General features: G+C 38.6%; 1 protein-coding gene across 6 annotated transcripts in view; it reads left to right on the plus strand.

Annotated features, from left to right (window-relative positions):
- Positions 1–3546: 3546 nt before the first annotated feature.
- The window catches only part of SYNCRIP (synaptotagmin binding cytoplasmic RNA interacting protein), a 26672-nt gene continuing 6969 nt past the window's right edge, over positions 3547–23249 (plus strand). For 4 of the 6 annotated variants that reach the window (XM_019743263.3, XM_019743264.3, XM_074333267.2 and 1 more), the window contains exons 1-10: positions 3547–4112; positions 5459–5618; positions 6347–6465; positions 6591–6698; positions 9090–9203; positions 9303–9479; positions 18260–18395; positions 19348–19553; positions 21925–22074; positions 22356–22477. In XM_019743263.3, the coding sequence (XP_019598822.1) occupies positions 5471–5618; positions 6347–6465; positions 6591–6698; positions 9090–9203; positions 9303–9479; positions 18260–18395; positions 19348–19553; positions 21925–22074; positions 22356–22477 (1280 nt within the window). In that variant the 5' untranslated portion in view covers positions 3547–4112; positions 5459–5470. The remainder of the gene's footprint in view (positions 4113–5458; positions 5619–6346; positions 6466–6590; positions 6699–9089; positions 9204–9302; positions 9480–18259; positions 18396–19347; positions 19554–21924; positions 22075–22355; positions 22478–23249) is intronic. The other 2 variants (XM_019743266.2, XM_019743267.3) reach the window with 2 other exon arrangements.

The following is a 23249-nucleotide window of genomic DNA, read 5'->3' on the forward strand; positions in this document are numbered from 1 at the left end:
GACTCCAGCTGCCCTCATGTCACTCAGCCACAATCTCTGTTGGTTTTCACAGCCAGAAGTTATGGGGACTTCTCTTTCTGGCACTGGAACCCTGAGCTGGGAGGCCAGTGTGCGGTTGGGACCCCTTGCAAAGGGGGGACCTCTGCAGCCTAGATATCCCTCCCAATTTTTAATGGGTCACACGCAGGTGTGGGACCAGCCTGTTCTGTGTTTCTGCCCCTCCCACTAATCTCCAGGTAGCTTCTTCTGTATGTCCTTAGTTGTAGGGTTTGGTTTAGCTAGACTTCTGGTGATTCTTAATGATGGTTGTTCTGTAGTTTAGTTGTAATTTTGATGTGATCATGAGAGGCGGCAAGCACAGCATTTACCTACTCTGCCATCTTGATTAGAAAAATATTTAAGTTATATTAATTTTTAAACACACACACACAAAATTACAAACAATATTGCAATAAGCATTTTGCCAAATTATCTTGTAAAAAAAGATATCCTCTTACTAACAGTGAATGTGAGTGTCAATGTCTCTACATCCATGCTGGAGATGAAATTTAAAATTGAATATTATCAATCTTTCTTGTTGCTCTTAGTTTTGTTTGGAGCAAGGGTTGATATAATGGGAATAGCAGGCTGTTTTGCTATAAAGGGAAGTTGGGATTCAAATGGGGAATATCTTAAGTGGTAAATAGGATGTGTGAATATTTTTTAAGCAATGAGAAACAAGAGAAAGAGTTTGAGAAGAAATTTTACACATTATAAAATAGTCAAGCTAGAAAAGATCTTAAAAATTGTTTCAATACCCTTCTTTTATAGATGAGGAAACAAATTCTTAGAAGTGAAAATATTTATCTAAGTTCACACTATCAATTAGTAGTAGATCTGGGATTAGAACCAAGGTTGTTTGGGTCTCAACTTATTAACCTTTGGCTTTATTCAGCAAATAATTACTAAGCATCAAATCCTGTGCTAGGTATTAAAGAGGATTCAGGGAAGTAAGGACACATATTTATTGAGCACTTTCTTGTGCCAGATCTTCCATGTACAATTCGATCTATTTCAGTGTATCTATCATACCAAGTCAATCAATCTACTATTTGGCTTTTTTTAAAAAAAAAAGTATTATTAGGTACTTCCTCATGTATCAGTAATAGCAGTAATTTTTCATGTCAAGACTGGAATAAGAAATTCTGTAGGTCAAGAGGAAAATTATACTATTGTTTCACTTTAAAAGGTGTCAAATGGAGAACATGGCTGATTGCTTTTTTTCTCAGGCCTGCTCAGGGTATCAGTAAGCTTTCTGTCTAGGCCTTCAGTGTGTGCAAGCCTGAAAAATGCCAGAATTGAGGAAGGCCAGCTGAAGCTGGGAGAGTGGTTGAAATGTGGCTAGGGAGATAGGTGGGACAGATCAGGGAGGGCTTTGTTGATCTAGCGAAGGATTTTGGCTCTTATTCTAAGTGTAATGTAAAGCTAATGAATTTTTTGAGCAGATGCTTCATAAGGTCTTATTTGTAATTGAGGGAGAGGAAGAGGGAGAGTGAGAGCAAGAGCGAGAGCGAGAGATTGGGTTTTGAATGGATTGGGAAAGCTGTTAAGAGTGGATGAATCAGGAGTCTATATATCATTAGTTTAGATGGTAAATGATGGTGCCTTGTATCATGGTTGCGATATAGAGAGAAGTGGAAATGTATTAGGTAGATAAAATGAACAGGACTTGATTTAACTGATACGGTATTCAGGGAGAAGGTAGTGTCTGGGATGACTCTGGTTTCCAGTTGGTTCTGCTAGATGCAAGTGGGTGATGTTCTTTGAGATGTGAACTCTGGAGATGGAAGATTAGGGGAAGAACACGTGCTCAGGGTTTTGAAATGTTGGAGTGCCTGAAAGCCCAAATAAAAGTCTAGTGGGTGGTTAGATAAAGGCATTAGAGCTAGAAATTTTACTTTGGGAATCTTTTGCCATTTGGTATATTGCATTGCTTAGGTAGAAGCATTTTTTTTTTTCTTAAAGGAAAGTTGATTATCCAGGAAGGTCTAATTGAATGGTTCAAATCTATTATTTTAATTCTTTAATCTGTAAGATTATCTAATTTTTATTATATTTTTATACTAAACATTTTGGTTGTTTTTTTTGTTTGTTTATAACATTATTTACTAACTTTTGGATTATGAGCTAAAAATTCCTGTTGCTAGATACCATAGCAGGTACATGTTTGATAATAAAGGATTTTCGGTAGTGGAGCTCTCAGAACCTTGCTAACCGGTTGGCTAGATGTTACTTTAGTCAAGTATTTCATATTTTGATCCAGGAACTTATTAAAATAGCCTAGCATTTTATGTGCTTAAACTAAGCACTTTGAAGAGTGCTCACTTAACTTTTACTCGAACCACAAATCTGTGGTCATAGCATAGAGCTTATTTAGGGAAACAATATGCTTGTTTTTAAACAGGACACTATTTCTATTTTTCATTAGAGCTGCATTGGATAAAATTAGTATCCATACCGCGTCTGAAATTCAAATGCCTTTGTCTTGTCTTTCGTCTACCTAGTAAACCTGTCACAAAGGAAATGTCACTTCACGTAAGATTTAGTGGCCAAGATTTTTGGGAAGAAACAGGTTATGTTCCTCACAGCTGCCTTAACCACGCAGCTTTGTGCTGCTTCATAGTTGCTCGAACTGTGCTATGTGGAAGCCCTTAACTGCTTAAAAGGCCAGGGACTGAAATGGAGTATTGCACAACTCTTCACCGGGCGGTTTCGCTTCCAAATCTGGCCTGGGTGTCATCCCAAGGCGGGAGCCGCTCCTCGCTCCACTGGAACCAACCCCGTTTCCCCTCAAAAGCAGACGGAGTTTCCTCGTCTGATCTTCGGATGCCCCTCCCTCTGCCCAAGGTTCTCGTGAAAGCGAAGCGGCTCGGGGCCCCCGGAGGTCCCATTGTCCAGCTAGGGAGACCGGCTCTCCCGGGAACGACCCCCGTACTGGAGTCCCCTCAGCCAGACTGACCAAAGGTCCGCGGGTCTCGGTGCCGCTCCCCTTCACCGCCGCCCCATTGTCTGCCTCGCCCCGCCCCAGGGGACACGTGCGCCTGCAGCTTCCCGAGCGAAGAGAGCGCGGGGCGGCGGCGGCGTGGACACCGCCTGGAACGGCTACGCGGCGGCGGCGCTGGGGGCGGGGGCGGGGGCCGGGCGCGCACGGACTGGTGGGTGCCCTCCAGGGGACTGCGGTCGAGTCCCGAGTCCCCCCGCCCAGTGCCCTGCCGGCCCGGGACGGGGGTGGGCCGGTGGGAGCTCAGTGGGGGTGGCGTGCGCGTGGTGCTGTGGAGGGGGTGGGGTGGGGAGATGCCTGTCTCCTGACAAAGGAGAACGAGTGGGACACGATGAGCCGGCCCGCTCCGCCCCGCCTGGAGGGGAGACGGAGGGGGAGTGTCGGGAGGGGAAGGGGCGGGCCTTTCATTCACTCGGCCCCTCCGCCGCCGCCGGAGCGGAAGGGCGGGGTCTCGCGTCCCTCCGGGGGTGAGGAGCACGGGTGGCGGTGGGGCGCGAGGGCGGAGCCCGCAGGCGCGCGTCCCCAGTCGTAGGCGACGTCGTCACGTCAGCGCGGGAGAGAGAAAGAGAGGAGCCGACTCGGCAGGGACTGGGGGACGCGTCCGAGAGAACGAGGGAGGGATTGAGGAGTGAGCGTGCAAGCGAGGAGGGAAAGGCGGCCACTCGTGTCTGAGCGGCCGCGGACAGGAGTGAGAGCGGTGGGGGAAAGGAGTAAGGAGAGGAAGAAAAAAGGCCGAGAGAGGAAGGCGGACGGAGGCTGGTGGTGGTGGTGGTGGTAGGGGGAGAAGGAGGAGCTGGAGGAGGGCAGGGGCTGAGGGAGTGAGTGAGAAGCGGACGCGCGAAGGGAGGGGAGGGGAGGGGAGGGAAGGGGGGGGTCACGCGGGGGCGCGCGCGCGCACCGGGAGCGCGCTCGGAGGCGAGTGGAACTGGATCGGGTTTGCTGCCAGCGGCGTGAGCTTCGGCCGCCATTTTACAACAGCTCCACTCGCGCCGGACACAGGGAGCAGCGAGCACGCGTTTCCCGCAACCCGATCTCCTCGGACAGGATTCCTCCGCCGCAGCCCAACGGGGAGGTAACGACCGCCAGGACCCGGGTTTGGGAGGGGAGCTCCGTGACATTGTGGAGGGAGCTGGGGGAGGGCGGTGCGGGGAGAAACCGGCTTTTCTGGAAAATGGATTCCAAGGGGGAGAGGAGCACGTTGACTGGGGCGGCTTGGGAGTAGGCCGCGGCCCGCACCGCCACTTCCTTCTTTTCTCCATGTGCTGCCGCCGTTCGGGCTTTGTCTGCGGTGCTCCAGGGAGGAGGCGGCCCCGTGGCCCGCGAGCGGCGGCGGAGTTGGTGCTGTCGTGGCCGTCGCCGCGGCGCGGGAGTGGGCGGAGAGCAGCGGGTCCTGTCCCGCAGTTGTACGGCGGGCTGTGTGGTGCTCCGCGTCTGGCCAGCGTTGGGCAGTTCGCGGAACGCCCTCACGCCGCCAGGTTGCCGGCCCCGGCCCCCGGGTGGGACAGCTGGCCCCGGCGCTGCAGTCACTGTACGGACGGGAGAGGGGTGGGGGCTTGCACCGAGTGCCGCGGCTCACGTCTCGGCGGAGCAGGCGGGCGGCCGGGGGTCGCCGGCGCCCGGGGCGGAGAGAGCCATGTGTCACGGCGGAGACGGCGGCGCTGGGGGGGCGGGGAGAGCCTGTGGCCTGGCGCCGACGCGTCCTCAGTGTTGAGGGGTGAGATTGTGCTTCTGATGCTTTCCGGGAACTCCGACCGTGGCTTCGGGTTGATGTTGGGAGCAGGTGACGGTCGTCTTGGCCTGGGACTTGGTGGGTTTCCGTTGGAGGAAGTTGTAGGACATTTGAAGGCGCAGAGCACGTGTTTCTAATGGGCTCCTGGTGGCCGCAGCGGTGAGGCTGCCTCTCTGGGTGCGGAGTCGGGGGCGGGCTTTGGGATGCGGGGGTGAAGGGTGGAGATATTGGGTGGTGGGAAGGTAGCTTGTATGAGCGCTTTGTTCTTCGCTGGCTGTTGTTACTGATCTATAAGCGGCAGGCGGGAAAAGCGCGCACTTTGGGGGTTTACCTTTGAGAGGGAAAAGCCCAGCTTTGCTTTATCCACACACACCTCATTTTCTGTATGGGCACAGCTGCATGTGGCACGCTGGCTGGTCCTCGTGCTGATTGGGCTCCATTTGTAATGTGGTTTTTCCTAGGGAGTGTTAGCAGGTGAGTCAGGGGTGGTGCTAAGGAAAAACATTAAGTGACCCGCGCTCCAAATCAGGCTTGTCAGGCGATAGTGATTTTAAAGTAAGGCTTCTTTAAAGGGAGGCGCAGGCTGGCTGGTGTAGACATTGGTAGAGAAAGTAAAGATTGGGGCTCTCATATTGTCCTCTACCCTTTTTGAAGATCCTAGTTTAATTTTGCTTATTGCGTTTGAACAGATCTCTGGAAACATGGCTACAGAACATGTTAATGGAAATGGTACTGAAGAGCCCATGGATACTACTTCTGCAGTTATCCATTCAGAAAATTTTCAGACATTACTTGATGCTGGTTTACCACAGAAAGTTGCTGAAAAACTAGATGAAATTTACGTTGCAGGTAAGAACTAACACTTGCAAAATTATATTATGAAATTTTTCTATTGGATTTCTGGCTTTGAGCTAAAATAGCAACTTTTTGTGGTTTCCAATGAGTGTGGGAACTGGAGTTTTGTTTTGCCTTGTTGTGATAGTTGTGAACTAGAGGTTAAGGTGTACCGTATATAGAGGGAGGGAAGAAAGAAGGGTTAAGAGGTCAAGGCTGGCTGGCCAGATGGATCAGTATATGATGGTAGCAACAGCTGTTGGGAGCAGGCCATGTGACTTTTGGGGGTATTTTTATAGTAGGATTCATGTTAAATATTTTGGTAACTATAGACTTGCAGTCTGTGTTGCTGTGGCTGTTGCTTTTTCTAGTGGTTATTTGAAATGGAGCAGAGGTTCACTTGTCATGCTTGGTATTTTGTTGGTTGATTTTAGAACTTGTAAGCCTATGTATTTACTGTAGAAATACTTAGTGTTCAGAACTGACTTAGACACAGAACGAGATAAAAGAGAAATTGACTCATTGTAAGTGTGGTTGAAAGGCCTTATTTAGTTTACAGTGCAGTTCAGAATGCCCAAAGTATGTGTGTTTTTCATTATATAGATGGTAAGAGGAATGGAAGAATTCTTAGTTGGCACAAAAGTACCTGTATTGGCAAACAGTGGTATTTTCTTTAAAACAAACAAACAAAACTTTCCAAAAATATTAAAGGTTGACAACTAATTAAGTTTTCTCTTCTCCAGGGCTGGTTGCACATAGTGATTTAGATGAAAGAGCTATCGAAGCTTTAAAAGAATTCAATGAAGACGGTGCATTGGCAGTTCTTCAGCAGTTTAAAGACAGTGATCTCTCTCATGTTCAGGTAATGTTAATGTAATGTCAATGTAAAAAGAATAAAAAACTTGAGTAGTTTTGAAATGGTTTAAGTTTGATTTATTAGATACAGATGAAATAATTATTAAATATGATTGGAATATTCCTTTACAGAACAAAAGTGCCTTTTTATGTGGAGTCATGAAGACTTATAGGCAGAGAGAAAAACAGGGGACCAAAGTAGCGGATTCTAGCAAAGGACCAGATGAGGCAAAAATTAAGGTATGACTTAAAAAACTTTTTTTTTTCCCTCCCTTCAGTTTTAAAGTTTATTTAACTATTTCTAGTTTTGGTAAATATTCCTTGGGTGTGAATTTTTTTTTTAAAGATATTGAGAGTTAATGACCATGAGATAATTTTTTAATCATTTCTAATTATATTTTTGAAAAGGTTCCTGCCTTTAACTATTTGTAATTCGTTGTTCTTAAGTTTTTCTTGTTACCCAGCTACTAAAGTTAAATCTATGCTGTTGTTATTCTAAATAAAAGATTTAAAGAAATACATTCACCATACTTGAGATGATTTTTGAAAAACTACAAGTCCAGGTTACTGACAGTGGAACCAAAATGCGAGGGGTTCAGTTCACCCCATGCTGGTGGAGAGTGTACATTTAACAATTGACTGCTTTTCTTAGGGTGGACTTGCAAGCCCTCAAATGGATTTTGAATTTTAACAGTGCCATTTGCCCCCTCCATTAGTATGGGTTATTAAGACTAATTCGTTCATTTCTAAAAGCAGTGTGGAAATGTAAATGAGGAAACTGAGGCTGTGAGTGGAAGGTTTTAAGGTCATGTAGAACAGTAAATGGCCTCAAATTCAACTACGTTTTGATCTTTGTGTTGGTTTTCAGTTATGTAGTTTTTAGTTCATAGAAAATATGGTGCTCATGCTAGTTTTAGCCTGGTGCTCTTAATACAATGTGCCAGTGCTCTTGAACCAAGGGTTATAGTTTAAGAAAATCAGTTATTAAGAACAGTTTAGGTGTTGGGTGGTATTTTAAAATGGTATGGGAAGAGTAAATCTTGGAATATGGAGTTAGCTGTTAATGTCATTCATAAATTTGAGGCTTTCATAGGTCTAGCTGTGAAAGAATTGTGTTTGAACTACATAATTTTATTCAGTTGTAATTAAATCTATATTTGAGACTTATTAACATTTTGTTAAAAACTTAGTTTAATTTCTGTGACTTTCAGTTCTATCTTTGGAAGGGAGTGGCTTAAAGTGTTAGTGTGACTAAAATTGTGGCAAGAAGGCAGAGACATTTTTATAGCTGGTTTGACAGAAGGAATAAGTTTTTCCTTTTTGTTTTTAGGGATTGACATACTAAAAGGTATTATTTGGTCGTATAAAGATTAAGGTAAAAGAAGCATAGGGATTACATGGGGGAAAAAGGGAAGATGAGCCATTTAATGGTTTAGTTTATATGATAGCAATAGATTTGCGTTTATTTTTGTTACTAACCTAGTGTTGTACACTTTGTAAACCTTTGGGTATAACAGAAAAAGACTGTTAAAATATGTAGTGCTTTGTTGGCCTTTTTGTTACAGAGTTTAGGAATAGAGTTTTTGTCATTTACAGTATTTTTTCATAAATAATGTTCTTTGAGTAGAAAATTTTTAAAATTTGTCTAGTCATTTTCATTTTTAGAGAGTGAGGTGACCCCCCAAATCATTGAACAACACTTCGATTAAGTTTTGTCATGTGTCTGGTGTTCATTTTTATTTCAGAATTTATCAGCTAATTATTATTATAGATTAGTTTTATTTAGAACACTGGCTGTGTGCTTTGTGGTTTGAGATGGCAGAGTAGGGGAATAATTCTTGGGTTTTTCCTTAGACTAATGGTGGACTACTTTCTTCTAGCGCTTTGCATATCATAAGGGATGAAGAGAAACTCCAAATGCTGATTAGAAGTTGTGTAAATTTTAACTTCACTTTCAGGGAGATAAAATGTAGAAATCGTATCACATTGTTGCAATTTCGTAAACTTTTCAAAGTCATTTTTGCTTTAATTTTTTTTAATGATCCATGTTCAGTGAAGCATGGTATTTGAATGTCAAATGAAGAAGGTTATTTTTCCTGTAGCTCCTAAGTTTCTGGACTTCGTTTGAGGAGTGTAATTTATATAAAGGTTAGCGAAATGTACCAGAATGGCAATGTGTACCTAGGAGAGGGGGATATAGGGAATTTATTGGTCAAGAAATCCAGACTTGGGAGGAGAGGTAATTTATCTAGCTCCTTCTTCAGGTGAGAATTAAACCCAACGAAATTAGGTGTAGTCTTTTTTTTTTTTTTTAAGGAGATGTTAGCAGAATAGCTACACCATGTTTTGAAAATTGTTGATGAATCAGTGTTAGCTTTTTGTTGTTTGCTAAGCACTACTCAGTAATTTGACCAGCAGATAATTTGAACAGGATCTTGGGATTTTTCACTGTAAATTAGGGCTATTACAAGTGTATATTTAAGTGGAAATTCTAAAACAGACACTAGAAACCTATTTGTAGGGAATGTTAAGATAAATGGTTTGAACAAGATTGATTATGATTTTTGACTGCTAAATGCATGGATGTGGTCTTGTGAGTTAAATGTATTAATGACATTTGAATTTTTCAAGGCACTCTTGGAAAGAACAGGCTACACACTTGATGTAACCACTGGACAGAGGAAGTATGGGGGACCACCTCCAGATTCCGTTTATTCAGGTCAGCAGCCTTCTGTTGGCACTGAGGTAAAGAAACTAAAAACTTGTACCTTTTGTAGTAAATGAACATGTGTCTGGTTTCCTAAAGAAACTCTTCATGGTTTTTACTTCATATTTAATTTACAGATATTTGTGGGGAAGATCCCAAGAGATCTGTTTGAGGATGAACTTGTTCCATTATTTGAGAAAGCTGGACCTATATGGGATCTTCGTCTAATGATGGATCCACTCACAGGTCTCAATAGAGGTTATGCGTTTGTCACTTTTTGTACAAAAGAAGCAGCTCAGGAGGCTGTTAAACTGGTAAGTGTTTTCCCCGCAGTTTTCATATTCACTATCTTTAATTAAGGCTAGGATATTTTTCTTAATATGCCTAAGGGTTAACCAAACATTTTTCCAGTGCTGTGTTGGTTAGGCACTGCCTTTCACATTTTCTGTGTATACATTGTAGCAGTATTCTTTGCATGTATAGTTAGTTGATCAAACTCAGGATCGTGTGGCAGAATTCCTAGTTATTGGTTCTTTAAAGTATCTGGCTTAGTTTTTTTTTTTTTTTTTTAATTTATAGGAATGTTAAAAGGTTTAAGAAAGTAACTAGTAGATAGGGCTTCCATAGTTTCTGGTCATATTTGGGCCATCCCCTTTTCAAAAATATTTCAAAGACATTGTGATGATAAATTTTTAGTTAATGAAACAAATGACTTTGTGGTGAGTGGCAATATTTGATTTAAAAATACAAGATGTTAGGTGAGGACCTAGTTATTGTCCCAACTTTTATAAAATAATTTTAGTATATCAAATTATGGGTTATATAACTCTCTTTCAAGCTAATTTCACTAAATTTTGTGACTCAAATTTCTACATTTTATAGTTGATGCTGAGGGTTAATTTCAAACCAAGAAATGTAAATGGTTCACTATGGCAGCTGCTTACTTGTTAAACTTGCCTTATCTACTTTACATATTTTATGGGTAATTCTAAGTAAACTTACAATCCTCAGATTTCTCCTCAATTTTATTTTTCCTTCCCTCACTATCAGATATATTGCCTATTAAGGGAAACCTTGAGAAAAATAAAAGTATACTTTGTTTTCCTTTTTATATTGAATCTCTCCCATTGGTGTGTGTAATTGGATATGGTAAAGGCTTAACATTTAGAAAGTATGCTATTTGGGAGAATATATATTTCTATAAAACATAAGCTTTTTCTGAATTATTTACTCAAAAGTAGAAAGTTACTTTACTTTTTAAATCATGGCTAATTTTTCCCTTCTTTAAAGAATGCTTCCTATTTCAGAGGGGATATAGCTCTATAGGGAGCCATTCACTCCCTATTGAGCTGTCCAAATTTTAGTTTAAGCAGTGCAGATATAATTAAGGACTTTTTAGGGTCCTGGAAAGATAGTTTAGAAATCATTCAGTTTAATCTATAAGAATAGAACATTTTTGTCAGGTAGTAATAAAACAGCAGTTTTAATGCAGACATGTAGAATGATTGTGAAGGCAGTGAGGGTGGTATCTTACCTATAAAAAGCTAGTACAGGATCTAGACAGTGATGTCAGACCCATTTCATTTACTAGGTTATATCAAGTTTTAATTTTGTTTAATAAGCATAGTTACTTAGTATTACAAGTAATTTATTAACATTTTTAAAAGGAATCATTACACCAACATTTGTAGGCTACTTAATTTTTGCTACCAAAATGCACTAATTATGGGGTCCTCAACTAGAACTTATTTCTAGACGATTTCCAGAAACTTTTTAGTAAAGATACTTCATTAGAGGAAGGTGATACATAATTCAGTTGTAATGTGATGATTTTGAGTTCCAGTAGATATGCATTATGAAATACGTTTCAGTGTGGACAATTGCCTCTGTTTAGCAGATAGTAGAATCCAACATTGCATTAGTGTGGGCTTAGTGTATAGTCTTATTCGTATAGTTAAGTTTTTTAACTTTAATACAGAAAATTTCCATAGATCACCAAGTGGCCATTTTGACTGGTGTAGGACTAACTCTTGTCCTAAACTTTTTAAACTTTTTTTTCTGGGTTTGTGATTTGAGTCCTTAAAGATATTCTTAGTGGTAGTGGTATACATAAAATGGGATGAATTGAACGTATCATTGCTTTTTAAAAAGATGATTCACTGTGGCTAGGATTATGGTGAAAGTAGAATTGGGAGATTTGCCTTAATTCAACAGTGAAAGAAAAGACTAGACTTTTGAGGAAATGAAACATTCTAGGGAAATACAAATCTCAAGTTGATTTTGATGTTTTGCTGCTTTATATTTGTGGAAATGGTAAATGGTTAAGGGATTAACATTAGAAAGTATGCTACTTGGAAAAATAGATTTCTTTAAAAAAAAATGAGTACCCCTTTCCTAAATATATTCCTCAGGGAACGTATTTTGAAAACTATCTCTAATTGTGTCATATCATGAGAGTCTACTCAAATTACAACTCTATCCAAGGTGAATTTTTATATATGCTAATAGAACTGTCATTCTAGTAGGTAATCAAATGTTGAGAACATGGCTCTTGCATTTCTTATAGATCAGACAAGATTGAAGCACCATCTCTTTCCTGTGCTTTGAATATTTTATTAAAATAGGTTATGTATTCGTCCCTTTTGATGTGATTGGCATTAATTTCCCCCCTAGATTAAAAGCTGTAGACTTTAGATATGTATCTGAATTACTTGTAAAAAAAAAATGGGTTAATGTTAACAGCTGAAGAAGAGGCATGAAGTTAGAAGCAACTGCAAACTTCTTAAATGACTATTTTCAGCCAATACTTACCTTGTATTTTGGGGAACAAAAATATTAATCTAAATGGTGATAATCTAGGAGAGCAGGATCTAAATTTATGAAAAGGTAAATCCTACCACTTGAGTGCTTGTTAAGGTACAGGAACTGTTCTAGGTGCTACATTATTACCTTTAAATACTACCTCAATCTGTTCTTCAAGGTAAGTGAAATTATTTTCATTCTGCAGAAGAGTAAATAGGCTGGGTGGTGGCTTGCCTGAGGTCATACTGCTTTAGTTTGATACCTACCACGTTTGTTTAGGAGTGCCTATTAAGCAGACATAACATATTAAGCCAGCAGTACAAGTTATGTCACCTGATAGCCTGAATCTTTAAATTATGTAGTGGTTTAGGTAGTGTTAAAAGGAGCTCAGGAAGTCCAGTCTTTACTGCCAAAATATTTTTGGCATCTAGCCACTTTTTACCATCTTCACCGCTGCCACCATTCTAAAGTACCATTCGAGAGCATTCTCACTGCTCTCCATTGCTCCTTTACAGTCTTACCATTCAGCAGCATAGATTAGATCACAACATTCCCATGCTGAAAGCTCTTAATACCTTCCAAAGGAGGCCCTATCTGATCAAGTTTCTTATTACCTCTCTCCTACTCTTTTGTATTACCCTTCCATCCATACTTTGTGCCTTTTTTGTTTTCCGCCTAAGCTGTGACCAGTTCTATGTCAAGGCTGCCTTCTGCTCTTCTGCTTTCTAACACTTCAACCAGTTATCATGGCTGCTGCCTTATCAATCTTAGAAGGTCTTTTCTGACTTTGAGCAGCACCCAACTGCCCTGTGACAGTATCCTGAATATGATAAAATAGAATTCTTAGATGTACTTAGAATTTCTTGACTTTATAATTTGCTTCTGTCTCTCCCCATCAGAATGTAAGCTCTTTTTTCCCCGGTATTCTCCGACGTTTACAAAAGTGCCCTGTGTAGTAGGTGCTGGATAAATAACCTGACTGGCTGACCAGTGCCATCTAATCCATTATTTGACACAAGAATTTATAATACTCCCATATTAGCCAAGAGCCATTTTGCTACTTCAAACTTCTCTAGCTTCCATTTGCAGTTATTCTGTGCTACCTTCAGTCAAAGGGATTATGGTAGATGAACGGGGGATGAAGCTTTCCCTCTCACCCCCCAGGATATTTGGAAGCATATGTAGTGTTTGATGTTGTCATCAGGAGGAAGACCAGGAGGAAGGTCAGGCAAGTGTTTATGTGTGTATTTGTGTGGTGTGCTGTTGGAATTGGAGCTTAGGACCCCTGGTGCTGCAATGCCCAATAGAGTCCCATAGTGGAATACCATATAGTGAAAATGTTAATAGTGCCTGTGTTACAAACACTGGAATGGTTGATCTCTATTTGCACATTAAAAGTTAATTTTACAGCTACTGATGGTTCACCAAAGTGGTTGTATACACCAGTGTAATGTGTACAGCCATTTTGATGAATGCAACTGACAAGGTAGGTCCACAAAATATTTTAGTAGCTATTTATCAAATATTTAGTTTGTTTTTAACATGAAAACTTTTACTATGGGCATACAAGGTAATTTGATTCATCTCTTTAGCTTTTATAGGACATGAGAGGCTAATTACAATTAAAGTGGAAGCAGGTGGTTCAAAGGGTAACGGAGAGATGAAGGGATAGATTGCTTTGGGTTGGGGTTGTGAGAGAAGGCTTTGTGATAAAAAGAGTTGAGCAGGACATTGAAGGAAATAGGTGACTAGTTGAAACAGTGTTTTGTGGAAAGAAGAGATAAAACTTGTGTAAAGTCGGTGCCAGAGGCATTAGTCATGACTGCTGGGCTAACTTGGTGCCATTAAAATGTTGAGCTTTAGTGTGGGTAGCATGATGTAAATGGTAGAATAATGAAGGATGTTTGGATGAAGAGAATAAAGGCCCGCAGAGGCAGCAGTAGAAAGGAGAGAGGTTAAAGATTTTGAAGGGAGAAATGATAGGTAGCGGTATGTGGTAGGTTCTATTCCATTTTTTACCAATGATTCAAATGAGGGCATAGTTGGACTGCCCTTGAAATGTTTGGTGACTTGAATGTGGGTGTAGTGATAAATGCCCCGGGTGGCATACATAATAGGATATGAAAAGATTTTGATAGCCTGGAACAGATAGTTCACATCAGCAAGATGGAATTAAGAGGGAGGGGATAAAGACAAGTTGTATACACAATATCACAGGTAAGCTGTAGTGTGAGTCAGCAGTGTGGTGTAGTTGCCAAATAAGCTAAGAAAATCATGGACTATAGGTTATAGAGGCGTGGTATCTAGAAGTGGAATATTAGTAATAGTCTCTAGCTTAATTGTAGACTCCTCAGTCTCATTCTGCATCTGCAATATTATGGATGTCACTGGTTACTCTTAGAAGTACTTTAGTTTGCTAATATCAGGGAAGGAATGATTAGCTAAGCATAGAGAACAATTGAGTCATGAGCATTGTGTGCAGGTGTATGAAGTGCTGTCATTTTGGGGGAGAAAATAGATTTATTGTAGAATTTTTAGGTAGGTAAATTTTGACTTAAATGTAAAGAACACTTTTTAATTAAGAAATGTTTAAAAATAAAGTGGACAGGCTTGGCAAGTAATGGTTTTTGCTGCTATAAGAAGTGTTAGGACTGAGCAGCCACTTCTGGATCAGATTCCAGATCTGAGATTACTACATTTCTGGGGATTTGGTGATTGGCTAGGAGGGAAGGAAAAAGTGACTTGGTATTTTGAGCCTAGATGACAAATATTCCAGACTGTACAACTCCTGTTTTGGTGTTTGAAATACTGAAACTGCATTGATTAATGTTCAAAGTTCATCTTTATTTTATATGGTCACCTCACTGTGGTACTGGATCTGAAAGCTACGTATTTTGCCATGTATAATGCACACCTACGTATTTGGCCCAAACTTTCAGGGGGCAAAAAAAAATCTTTCGTTTTAATTTTTTAATTCAAAATTTTTTTTATTTACATTCAAGTGCTTGTTTTTGGTATTATAAAGGAATTTTAGCATTTGTTTTTTTGACATATTATGATACAGAAAATTTTATGTACCGGTAACAAATTTATGATACTTACGCATCATAGAAGGCCAGGAACTCTTCATCGTTGCAAGTTCATTGTAAATTCAACAAAACAGATTATCGTATCCCAGGGTATTATTTTGCATATGGATGTCGTTATTGCATAAGTAAAAGAATTAAAAACATTTATATAGATAACGGAATTAGTGGTACCCATGTATAATGCACATCCTTATTTTTCCCTTACAAATCTGGGACCAAAAGTGTGCATTATACACAGCAAAATACGGTATATTTCTGAAATTTCTTTAACGTCAGTGCCCACCTTCCCAGAGTTTGAAAAAGCATCACTTATTACAAATTTTTAAACCTAATGATAGTATTCTGATATACTAACTCTTGAGAGTTAGGGTTTATCAGTAAATGAGAATGTCTATTAGAGTTCAGGACAATGTTTGTAATGCCCTTGTACCATCTAACTCACTGTCACCCACCTACCTGCTGGGATACAGAGTTTATTTTTTAATTTATGGTGATAGATTGGCCTTTAAAGAGTGAGGAATGTTATGCAATTCAGATATACATATGAAAGTGCATGGTTAATCTGTAGATGGAAGATGGGGCATTGCTTCAAGAAATGTTTATTTCTAGGTACTTTAGCTTTATTTGAATAATATGCTCAGAAAGTCTACTTTGCTCCTTTAATGGCTATTTTCATTGGAGAGCCAGTTTACTTCTTAAGGGTTATCTATAGTTTCAAGTAAAATAGGGATGAAGAGTTACAGTTTACTTTATAAATCCTGCCAAATCTTCAGTGTTATTAATGTTGTTCAAAGATCACAGCCCTCCTAAATATACCTTCTACCTACCCTGCCTTGATTAACCATCGCAGGGCTAGTGATAACGGGTTAGAAAGGAAGAACTTTGCTGTAGATAATAATGGAAATAGTCATTACTACTTTGAAGCAGCGTTGTTAATATTGCTGGAAGTGGTATTACCAAGAATTTTATGTTTTACAAGTTTTTTTTAAACAGGTATTTCCTTATAGTAAACAGCTCCTGCTTTTAGAACATTTGGAAAATTAAAACACAAAAAGAGAAAATGACACCACATCCTGTCAAATTCAAAATAACTCCTGTTTATCAAAATACTTGCATTACCTTCCATTCTCTTTTTGATATTTTAATTGTTTTTGTCAACTCCTGGAGTTACAGAATAGATGACCAAACAGAAAGCCATTGACTTTCACTTAATTTATTTGATGCTAGGTTATAAAAAAATCTAGGAAACGCACATCTTAAAACAATTCGTTAGTTTATTTATTTGTGAAACAGGTGTTGTGGTCTACTTGTCCATATAATCTCATGCAGTGATGGATTCGTCCATAGCTCTACTGTTTGCAGGTAATCTGTATATTTCAAGTTTTAAGAGATTTTTGGTGTAAATAGAATATAAATCCTATGAGAAAACAGTCACAATTTCTCAACCTCAGTACTAGGGTTTCCAGACAGGGATTCCTGCCCGTTCTCAGGAATTTTTTCACTTTCCCGTTCCCAAATCCTGAGATATAAACTGTTTTCTGTTTTCCACAATGAATCATTCCCACAAAGTGACGGCCAGTACTACCAACCACCTGAGTTCAAGGAGCCGATTTTCCCTGTTTCCCGACCAACTTTTCTCGGGATTTCTGGAATGGAAAAGTGGGAGAAAAAAAAAAATTTTCCCGAGAACGGGTGGGAATTCCCGCCCGGAAACCCTACACAGTAGTATTGATGTTTTAGACAACATAATTCTTTGTTACCCTGTGAATTATAGTTTAGTAACATCTCTGGCCTTCACTTCCCCACTAAATACCAGCAGCAAGCCTCCCACCCTTCGTTGGTAACCAAAAATGTCTAGACGTTATCAAATGTCCCCTTTGGGGGCAAAATCAATCCTGTTGAGAACTATTGCTCTGTGTTAAATTAGAAGTGTGTTTTTGTTGACCTTTATAGGATTTAGGGATTGTAGAGTATTTTGATGGTTGAGCACAAATCTACAAGTATGCAGAGGAGTTTGGATGGTGGAGGTTTCAGGGAAAGCATTTTATTTAGAGACTTAACAGTATGAAAACTGAGGAATGATGTAAATAGCTTAGATTACGGTGTTATGGAGAGACAAGGGAAGTAATAGGGATTTTTAGGACAGACTTAAGTAATGTCCAAGTAGTTGAACTTTATCTTTTTGGTGATGGGAAGCTTTTGAGAGATTTTTTTTTTTAATAGGCAAATTTGTCATTAAAAAAAAAAAAAGTCTCTGGCATAAGTATAGAGAATAGAAAATCCTGGGATCATGATGACCAGAGACTTGGATAGAGTGAACTGAGTCAATGGGGTAGAAAGTACAACTATTTCTGAACCGGAGTAAGGGTATTTGAGCTTTATGTTTAAATTTGAATATCTTGTGATGGAGAGAGGGACAGGGAGGAATCAATTTTCTGACTAAATATATGTTTTATGTTGTAAATACTGATCAATAGATTTGTCACTTTGACAGATTGTGTTTTTCCTCTTCAGTATTTCACCCTTCTATAGGATATGGTTACATGAAGATTAAGTTTGTGTTTTACTGTAGTTTTATAGTTACTTCTATACTTCCACTATAATCTACTTGTTTTTCTCCAATTTTATTGCAGTTTTCATGAAAATGAAATGCGCGAAAATGTAGGGTTGGATTCAGACTACAAGGTTCTCCCTTTTAGACTTGAGTATTTGAAACCGAAAATTCTTTATTGCAACTTTGTGTAAGAGGTTAAGGGGATATGGAAAAATAAATTTAGGTGCTGGTTAACAGAAAGAAAGCTTGCTAGTATTTGAATCAGTTTTCCTTGCATGAGGATAACTGGTTGGCAGGATGGATTGAAGTAGAAATTAAGGTAATTTGGAATCAGCCATTTTGAATTTTGAATCAGGTCTGCTCCAGACCTGATTGCTAGTTTATCAAGTTTCCTAAATTTAAAGGTCTTGACAGTTTTTTGCATTAATTTAATACATAAACTTGTTTAGTGTGTTTTATCAGTACAATCTTCGTATCTGTCTCAGATTACAATTCCCTTGTACAGTGCCTTAATGGTAACTATTTTTTAAAAGGATAAATTCTTGAGAAACAGTGTTGCATTTGTATGTGGGATATACATATCTTTCTATAATCACTTGTAGGATATTATAAGTATTTCAAAAACATGGTGTACTTTTTCCCCTTTCAGTATAATAATCATGAAATTCGTTCTGGAAAACACATTGGTGTCTGCATCTCGGTTGCCAATAATAGGCTTTTTGTGGGCTCTATTCCTAAGAGTAAAACCAAGGAACAGATTCTTGAAGAATTTAGCAAAGTAACAGGTAAGTTGGATTTATTTGGATGGAGGTGTATCTTTTAATACTGAAGTTAATTGCCTACTTCTCTAAAACCTAACAAGCACAATTTTTAAACACTACACTTATTGACTCATTGTATTCTCTCTCACTTCAACCATATGAGATAGGTAACTTATTTTTCAGTTAAGAAAAACAGGCACAAAGGATTTTGGGAATTAACTTGCTGAATGTTAGTTTGTAAGGAATGCATCTGGGATTTGAATTCAGTCTGTAAAATCACTGTTGCGTATCCCTTGATTTGGAAGATTGTATTTCTTTGTATTTGTATGCATTTCTCGGTGATAGTTGACATTCTTAGTAGGATTGCTTGTTATGTAATGATTTGATTTTTCCACATTATGGGATTAATAAGTACTCTTGCTATAAGCAGATATTATACATTGTTAATATGGTGCAATTTCTTTGAACTGTAAAGCATTTTTTAAGTTTCCAAATGACAGTCTGCTTTTATTAAAATGTTTTTGTCTGCCTAGAATATTGAGCAAATTATCAGCCTGTTATTAGTATCCAGGAACATTTGAAATTCTTCTGTAATAACTAATATACTATTTCATTTGAAATAAAGCTATTGATATCTGAGGCTAGAAAAGTGTCATTAAAAATTTTGTTTTTACTTGCATAATAAAAATACTTAACCTGTCTGACCTATACTTCCACTTTCTTAAAGCAGTTAATGTAAAGGTTTTATGCCTCTACCATTAATGGAAGCAGAATAGTCCTTAGGTCTAATTAAAACAAATATCTTTTCATGGAAATTTCTGTGTTGGGAACACTTTAAAGTACAGATTAGGTAAATTTGTAAAGATAAGTGATTATGTTTTATTTTGATACTCAAGTATTAGAAAAATTAACCTTTTGATCTACTTGTTCTTGGCTTATTTTATCTAATTTCCCTGGAATGGTTGCTTAATTTCAGAGGGTCTTACAGACGTCATTTTATACCACCAACCAGACGACAAGAAAAAAAACAGAGGTTTTTGCTTCCTCGAATATGAAGATCACAAAACAGCTGCTCAGGCAAGGCGCAGGTTAATGAGTGGTAAAGTCAAGGTCTGGGGAAATGTTGGAACTGTTGAATGGGCTGATCCCATAGAAGATCCTGATCCCGAGGTTATGGCAAAGGTAATGGCAGTCAAGTTAAATTTTTTAAGGGGTTGATGGGAGGGAAGGGGAAGGGAAAGGATTTAGAGGGGTAAAAAAGAACTTATAAAAGAGATTGTGTACTTTTTTAAACCGTATTTTTAAAAGTAAGATAGAAATGTTCTTTATTAAGGCCACACACCAGAAATAGTACTATGTGCTTGGAGAGTGAATACAAAAATTTATTCGTGGACACTTGGCCATAACTGGGTAGCTGTCATACCCATGGTGATGTTAGCCTACATGCTGTGGAGATGGTTCACTTCCATTTTTGTGTGGATTCTAAGCAATTTCTGTGAATTTTTGAGAATGGCGCCATTAGCTTACATGGTTTTTGTGTTAAAACTTCTACTAAAAATAGTGAACTGTATTGGCCAGAGCAGAGCTGCTGCAGTTACAAGGTTTTGCTATTATTAGGTATCCTGCTTCAGCAGTCAGTTGAGACATCCTATGAGAACAAATAGCTCTTGAGTCAACACTTTACTCAGTAGTGCAATTTGCAGTTAAGTTATTCTATCCTTTGTTTTTTAAGAATCCCCCTTAATGGTTATAGGCTAGCAGATACAACAAATTCACTTAAATCAAGAGAAGAGTGAAATGCTAGAACTGTGAAGACTGAAAGGATAAGTGGTCTTGAGCACAGAAGATTCTTAAGATTCTATTTTTCTCTCGCCTGTTAAGCTCTCATTGGGTTAGCACTTTAAGAAATTTGGATGCTATTTTGTGTATTTTAGGAGGAAGTGATAATGTTTCTTAGCCCAAAAAGTCACATTTTATAATTGTACTCTGAGGAGCTTTCAGGATTGAAAGAATTCCCCTTAACAATATTTTGAATACTCTTTCCCCTTTTTATCTAAGATTTTAAAAGCAGGTCCTGATTAGTTTTGATCACCTATGTTAAGTGTTAAATGTTCAACAGCTATCTCAAAGGGTATGGTATTCATATTGTTAGGAAATAACCACCTCCATTTTGATGGCAAAATAATGACTAATAAAAACTACTAAGCATATAGGCTTTTAAATTTTTTTTTTTTGAGCAGAAACTACAGTTCTTGTATACTGTGTTTCCCCGAAAATAAGACTTAGCCGGACCATCAGCTCTAATGCGTCTTTTGGAGCAAAAATTAATATAAGATCCGGTCTTATGTTGTGTTATATAAGACCCGGTCTTATTTTAAAATATTAAAATAAGACCGGGTCTTAATATTAATTTTTGCTCCAAAAGACGCATTAGAGCTGATGGTCCGGCTAGGTTTTATTTTCTGGGAAATGGTATCACCTGCCCACACACATACACAGCCTCCCTTCATGATCAGCATCTACACCAGAGGTACATTTGTTAAATGCAGTGAACCTGCATTGACACATTATTATAACTCAAAGCCCATAGTTTATATGAGGAGTCACTCTTAGTGTTGTACATTCTGTGGGTTTGACAAATGTTTGCCATTATAGTATCATATATAATAGTTTCACTCCCCTAAGAATCCTCCCTGATCTGCCTATTCATCCTTCTTCCTCTCAAACCCCTTGGAACTATTGATTTTTTACTGTCCCCATAGTTTTCCCTTTCCCCAAATGTCATATAGTTGGAATCACATAGTATATAGCTGATTAAGCTAATTTTCTTTTACTTATATGTTATATGCATTTAAGGTTCCTCCATGTCTTTTCATGGCTTGATAGCTGATTTCTTTTAGCACTGAATAATATTCCATTGTCTGGGAATACTACAGTTTATCCATTCATCTACAAAAGGATGTCTTGGTTGCTTCCAAGTTTTGGCAATTAAGAACAAAGCTGCTATAAATATCTGCACGCAGATTTTTGTGTGGATGTGTTTTCAGTTCATTTGGGTAAATAACAAGAAATGGCAATTGCTGGATCACATAGTAAAAGTATGTTTAGTTTTGTAAGTAGCTGCCAAACATTTCTCCAAATTGGCTGTACCATTTTGTATTCCTACCAGCAATACCCCTATTGCTCCATATCCTCAGCATATGGTTATGTTAGTGTTTTAGATTCTGGCCATTCTAATAGGGGAGTAGTGGCATCTCACTTTTAATTTGCATTTTCCTAATGACATAAGATGTTGAGCATCTCTTCATATGTCTGTATGCCAGCTACCTGTATATCTTCTTTGGTGAGATGTCTGTTCAGGTTTTTTACCCATTAGATCTAGTAGTCACACTTCTTGGTATTTACCCAAATGAAAACTTGGTCTATCTTTTTATTTCTGATATTTTTCTAATGAGTTGTAAGTAAAGTTAATTTTGCAGGGTGGGTGGTTGCATTTTGGAAGTTGAACCCTTTGGAAATATCAGGGAGTTTCTGTTTTTTTCTTAAATTTCAGGTAAAAGTGCTGTTTGTACGCAACCTTGCCAATACTGTAACAGAAGAGATTTTAGAAAAGGCGTTTAGTCAGTTTGGGAAACTGGAACGAGTGAAGAAACTAAAAGATTATGCTTTCATTCATTTTGATGAGCGCGATGGTGCTGTCAAGGTAAATAACGGGGAATTATAGGCCTCTGAATTAGACTAAACATTCTAGAATCAGGATGTTTTAAAAAATTGAAGGACACTCGGGTCAGATAATCTACTCAAGCTAACTTATATAGGCCTTAGCAAATTGCATAACTAACTAAGAAGAGCTGGATCTTTAAATAAAATCTAACAACTCCTATTTTATCTCATCTTTCCAACATTAATGATAAATGATTTTTTATCTTTAAGTGAATCATTTATTTTGATGGCCTCATATTAATTAACACCAATTTTTTTAAGGCTATGGAAGAAATGAATGGCAAGGACTTGGAGGGAGAAAATATTGAAATTGTTTTTGCTAAGCCACCAGATCAGAAAAGGAAAGAAAGAAAAGCTCAGAGGCAAGCAGCAAAGAATCAAATGTAAGTGAAAGTTGTATAAATTTTTAATGTTGGTAGATTAACTGGTGAATAACAGGTGTTGCTCAAACCTGTGAAATCCATAAAATGCCTTTACCTTTCAGAGACTTGAAAGCTTTGAGGCACAGAGAAATGCTAAGAATGTTTAGAAATGTTTATTGAGCTCTTGGACCATAATGCGAAAATACTCATAATTCTAAATAATTGGAATTTTGTGTAATAAATGAAAATCTAGGATAGCTCCTACTATATTTTACAAAATGTGCTGCCGAATATGTGTTTTTTAAGTATTAGCTATCCAAAAGTCTTAATAATACTTTTGGTTAAAGGGTAGAGAGTTTTTTCTCAGAGGTAGGACATAGTAAACCTCCAATTATGATAAACTCAGCTTCCTTTGTACCAGTGAGAGGCTGCTTTACCAATACACATTGTTTCTTGATACCCCAAAGATTTCATACACTAGACATAGGTTTTGAAAAATGAATAGTTATGTAAGCCATCAACATAGTTTATTAAGGTAAGAAAACAAGTATGTAATGTGTTGTATTGATTAGTTGAATCTTTTTTAACATCTGTAAAGGGATATCTGCTGATTAAGACAGTGAGAATAACTTTTAGCTGGGTAAGAAAAGTTTGCTATTTAAAAATACTGGTTGGTAATTGGTTTTTAAGGAGGAAGAGGGATAACAGCTATTTGATGGAGGAACAGTAATCACTGTACTTAACTATATCAGGCCAGTTTTCTGTCCATTGCCGTATGTGGGATACAAAAGAA

This window comes from Rhinolophus sinicus, chromosome 2 (assembly GCF_057876585.1).
Source record: "Rhinolophus sinicus isolate RSI-liver-muscle chromosome 2, RSI-T2T, whole genome shotgun sequence".
NCBI classification, from domain to species: domain Eukaryota; kingdom Metazoa; phylum Chordata; class Mammalia; order Chiroptera; family Rhinolophidae; genus Rhinolophus; species Rhinolophus sinicus.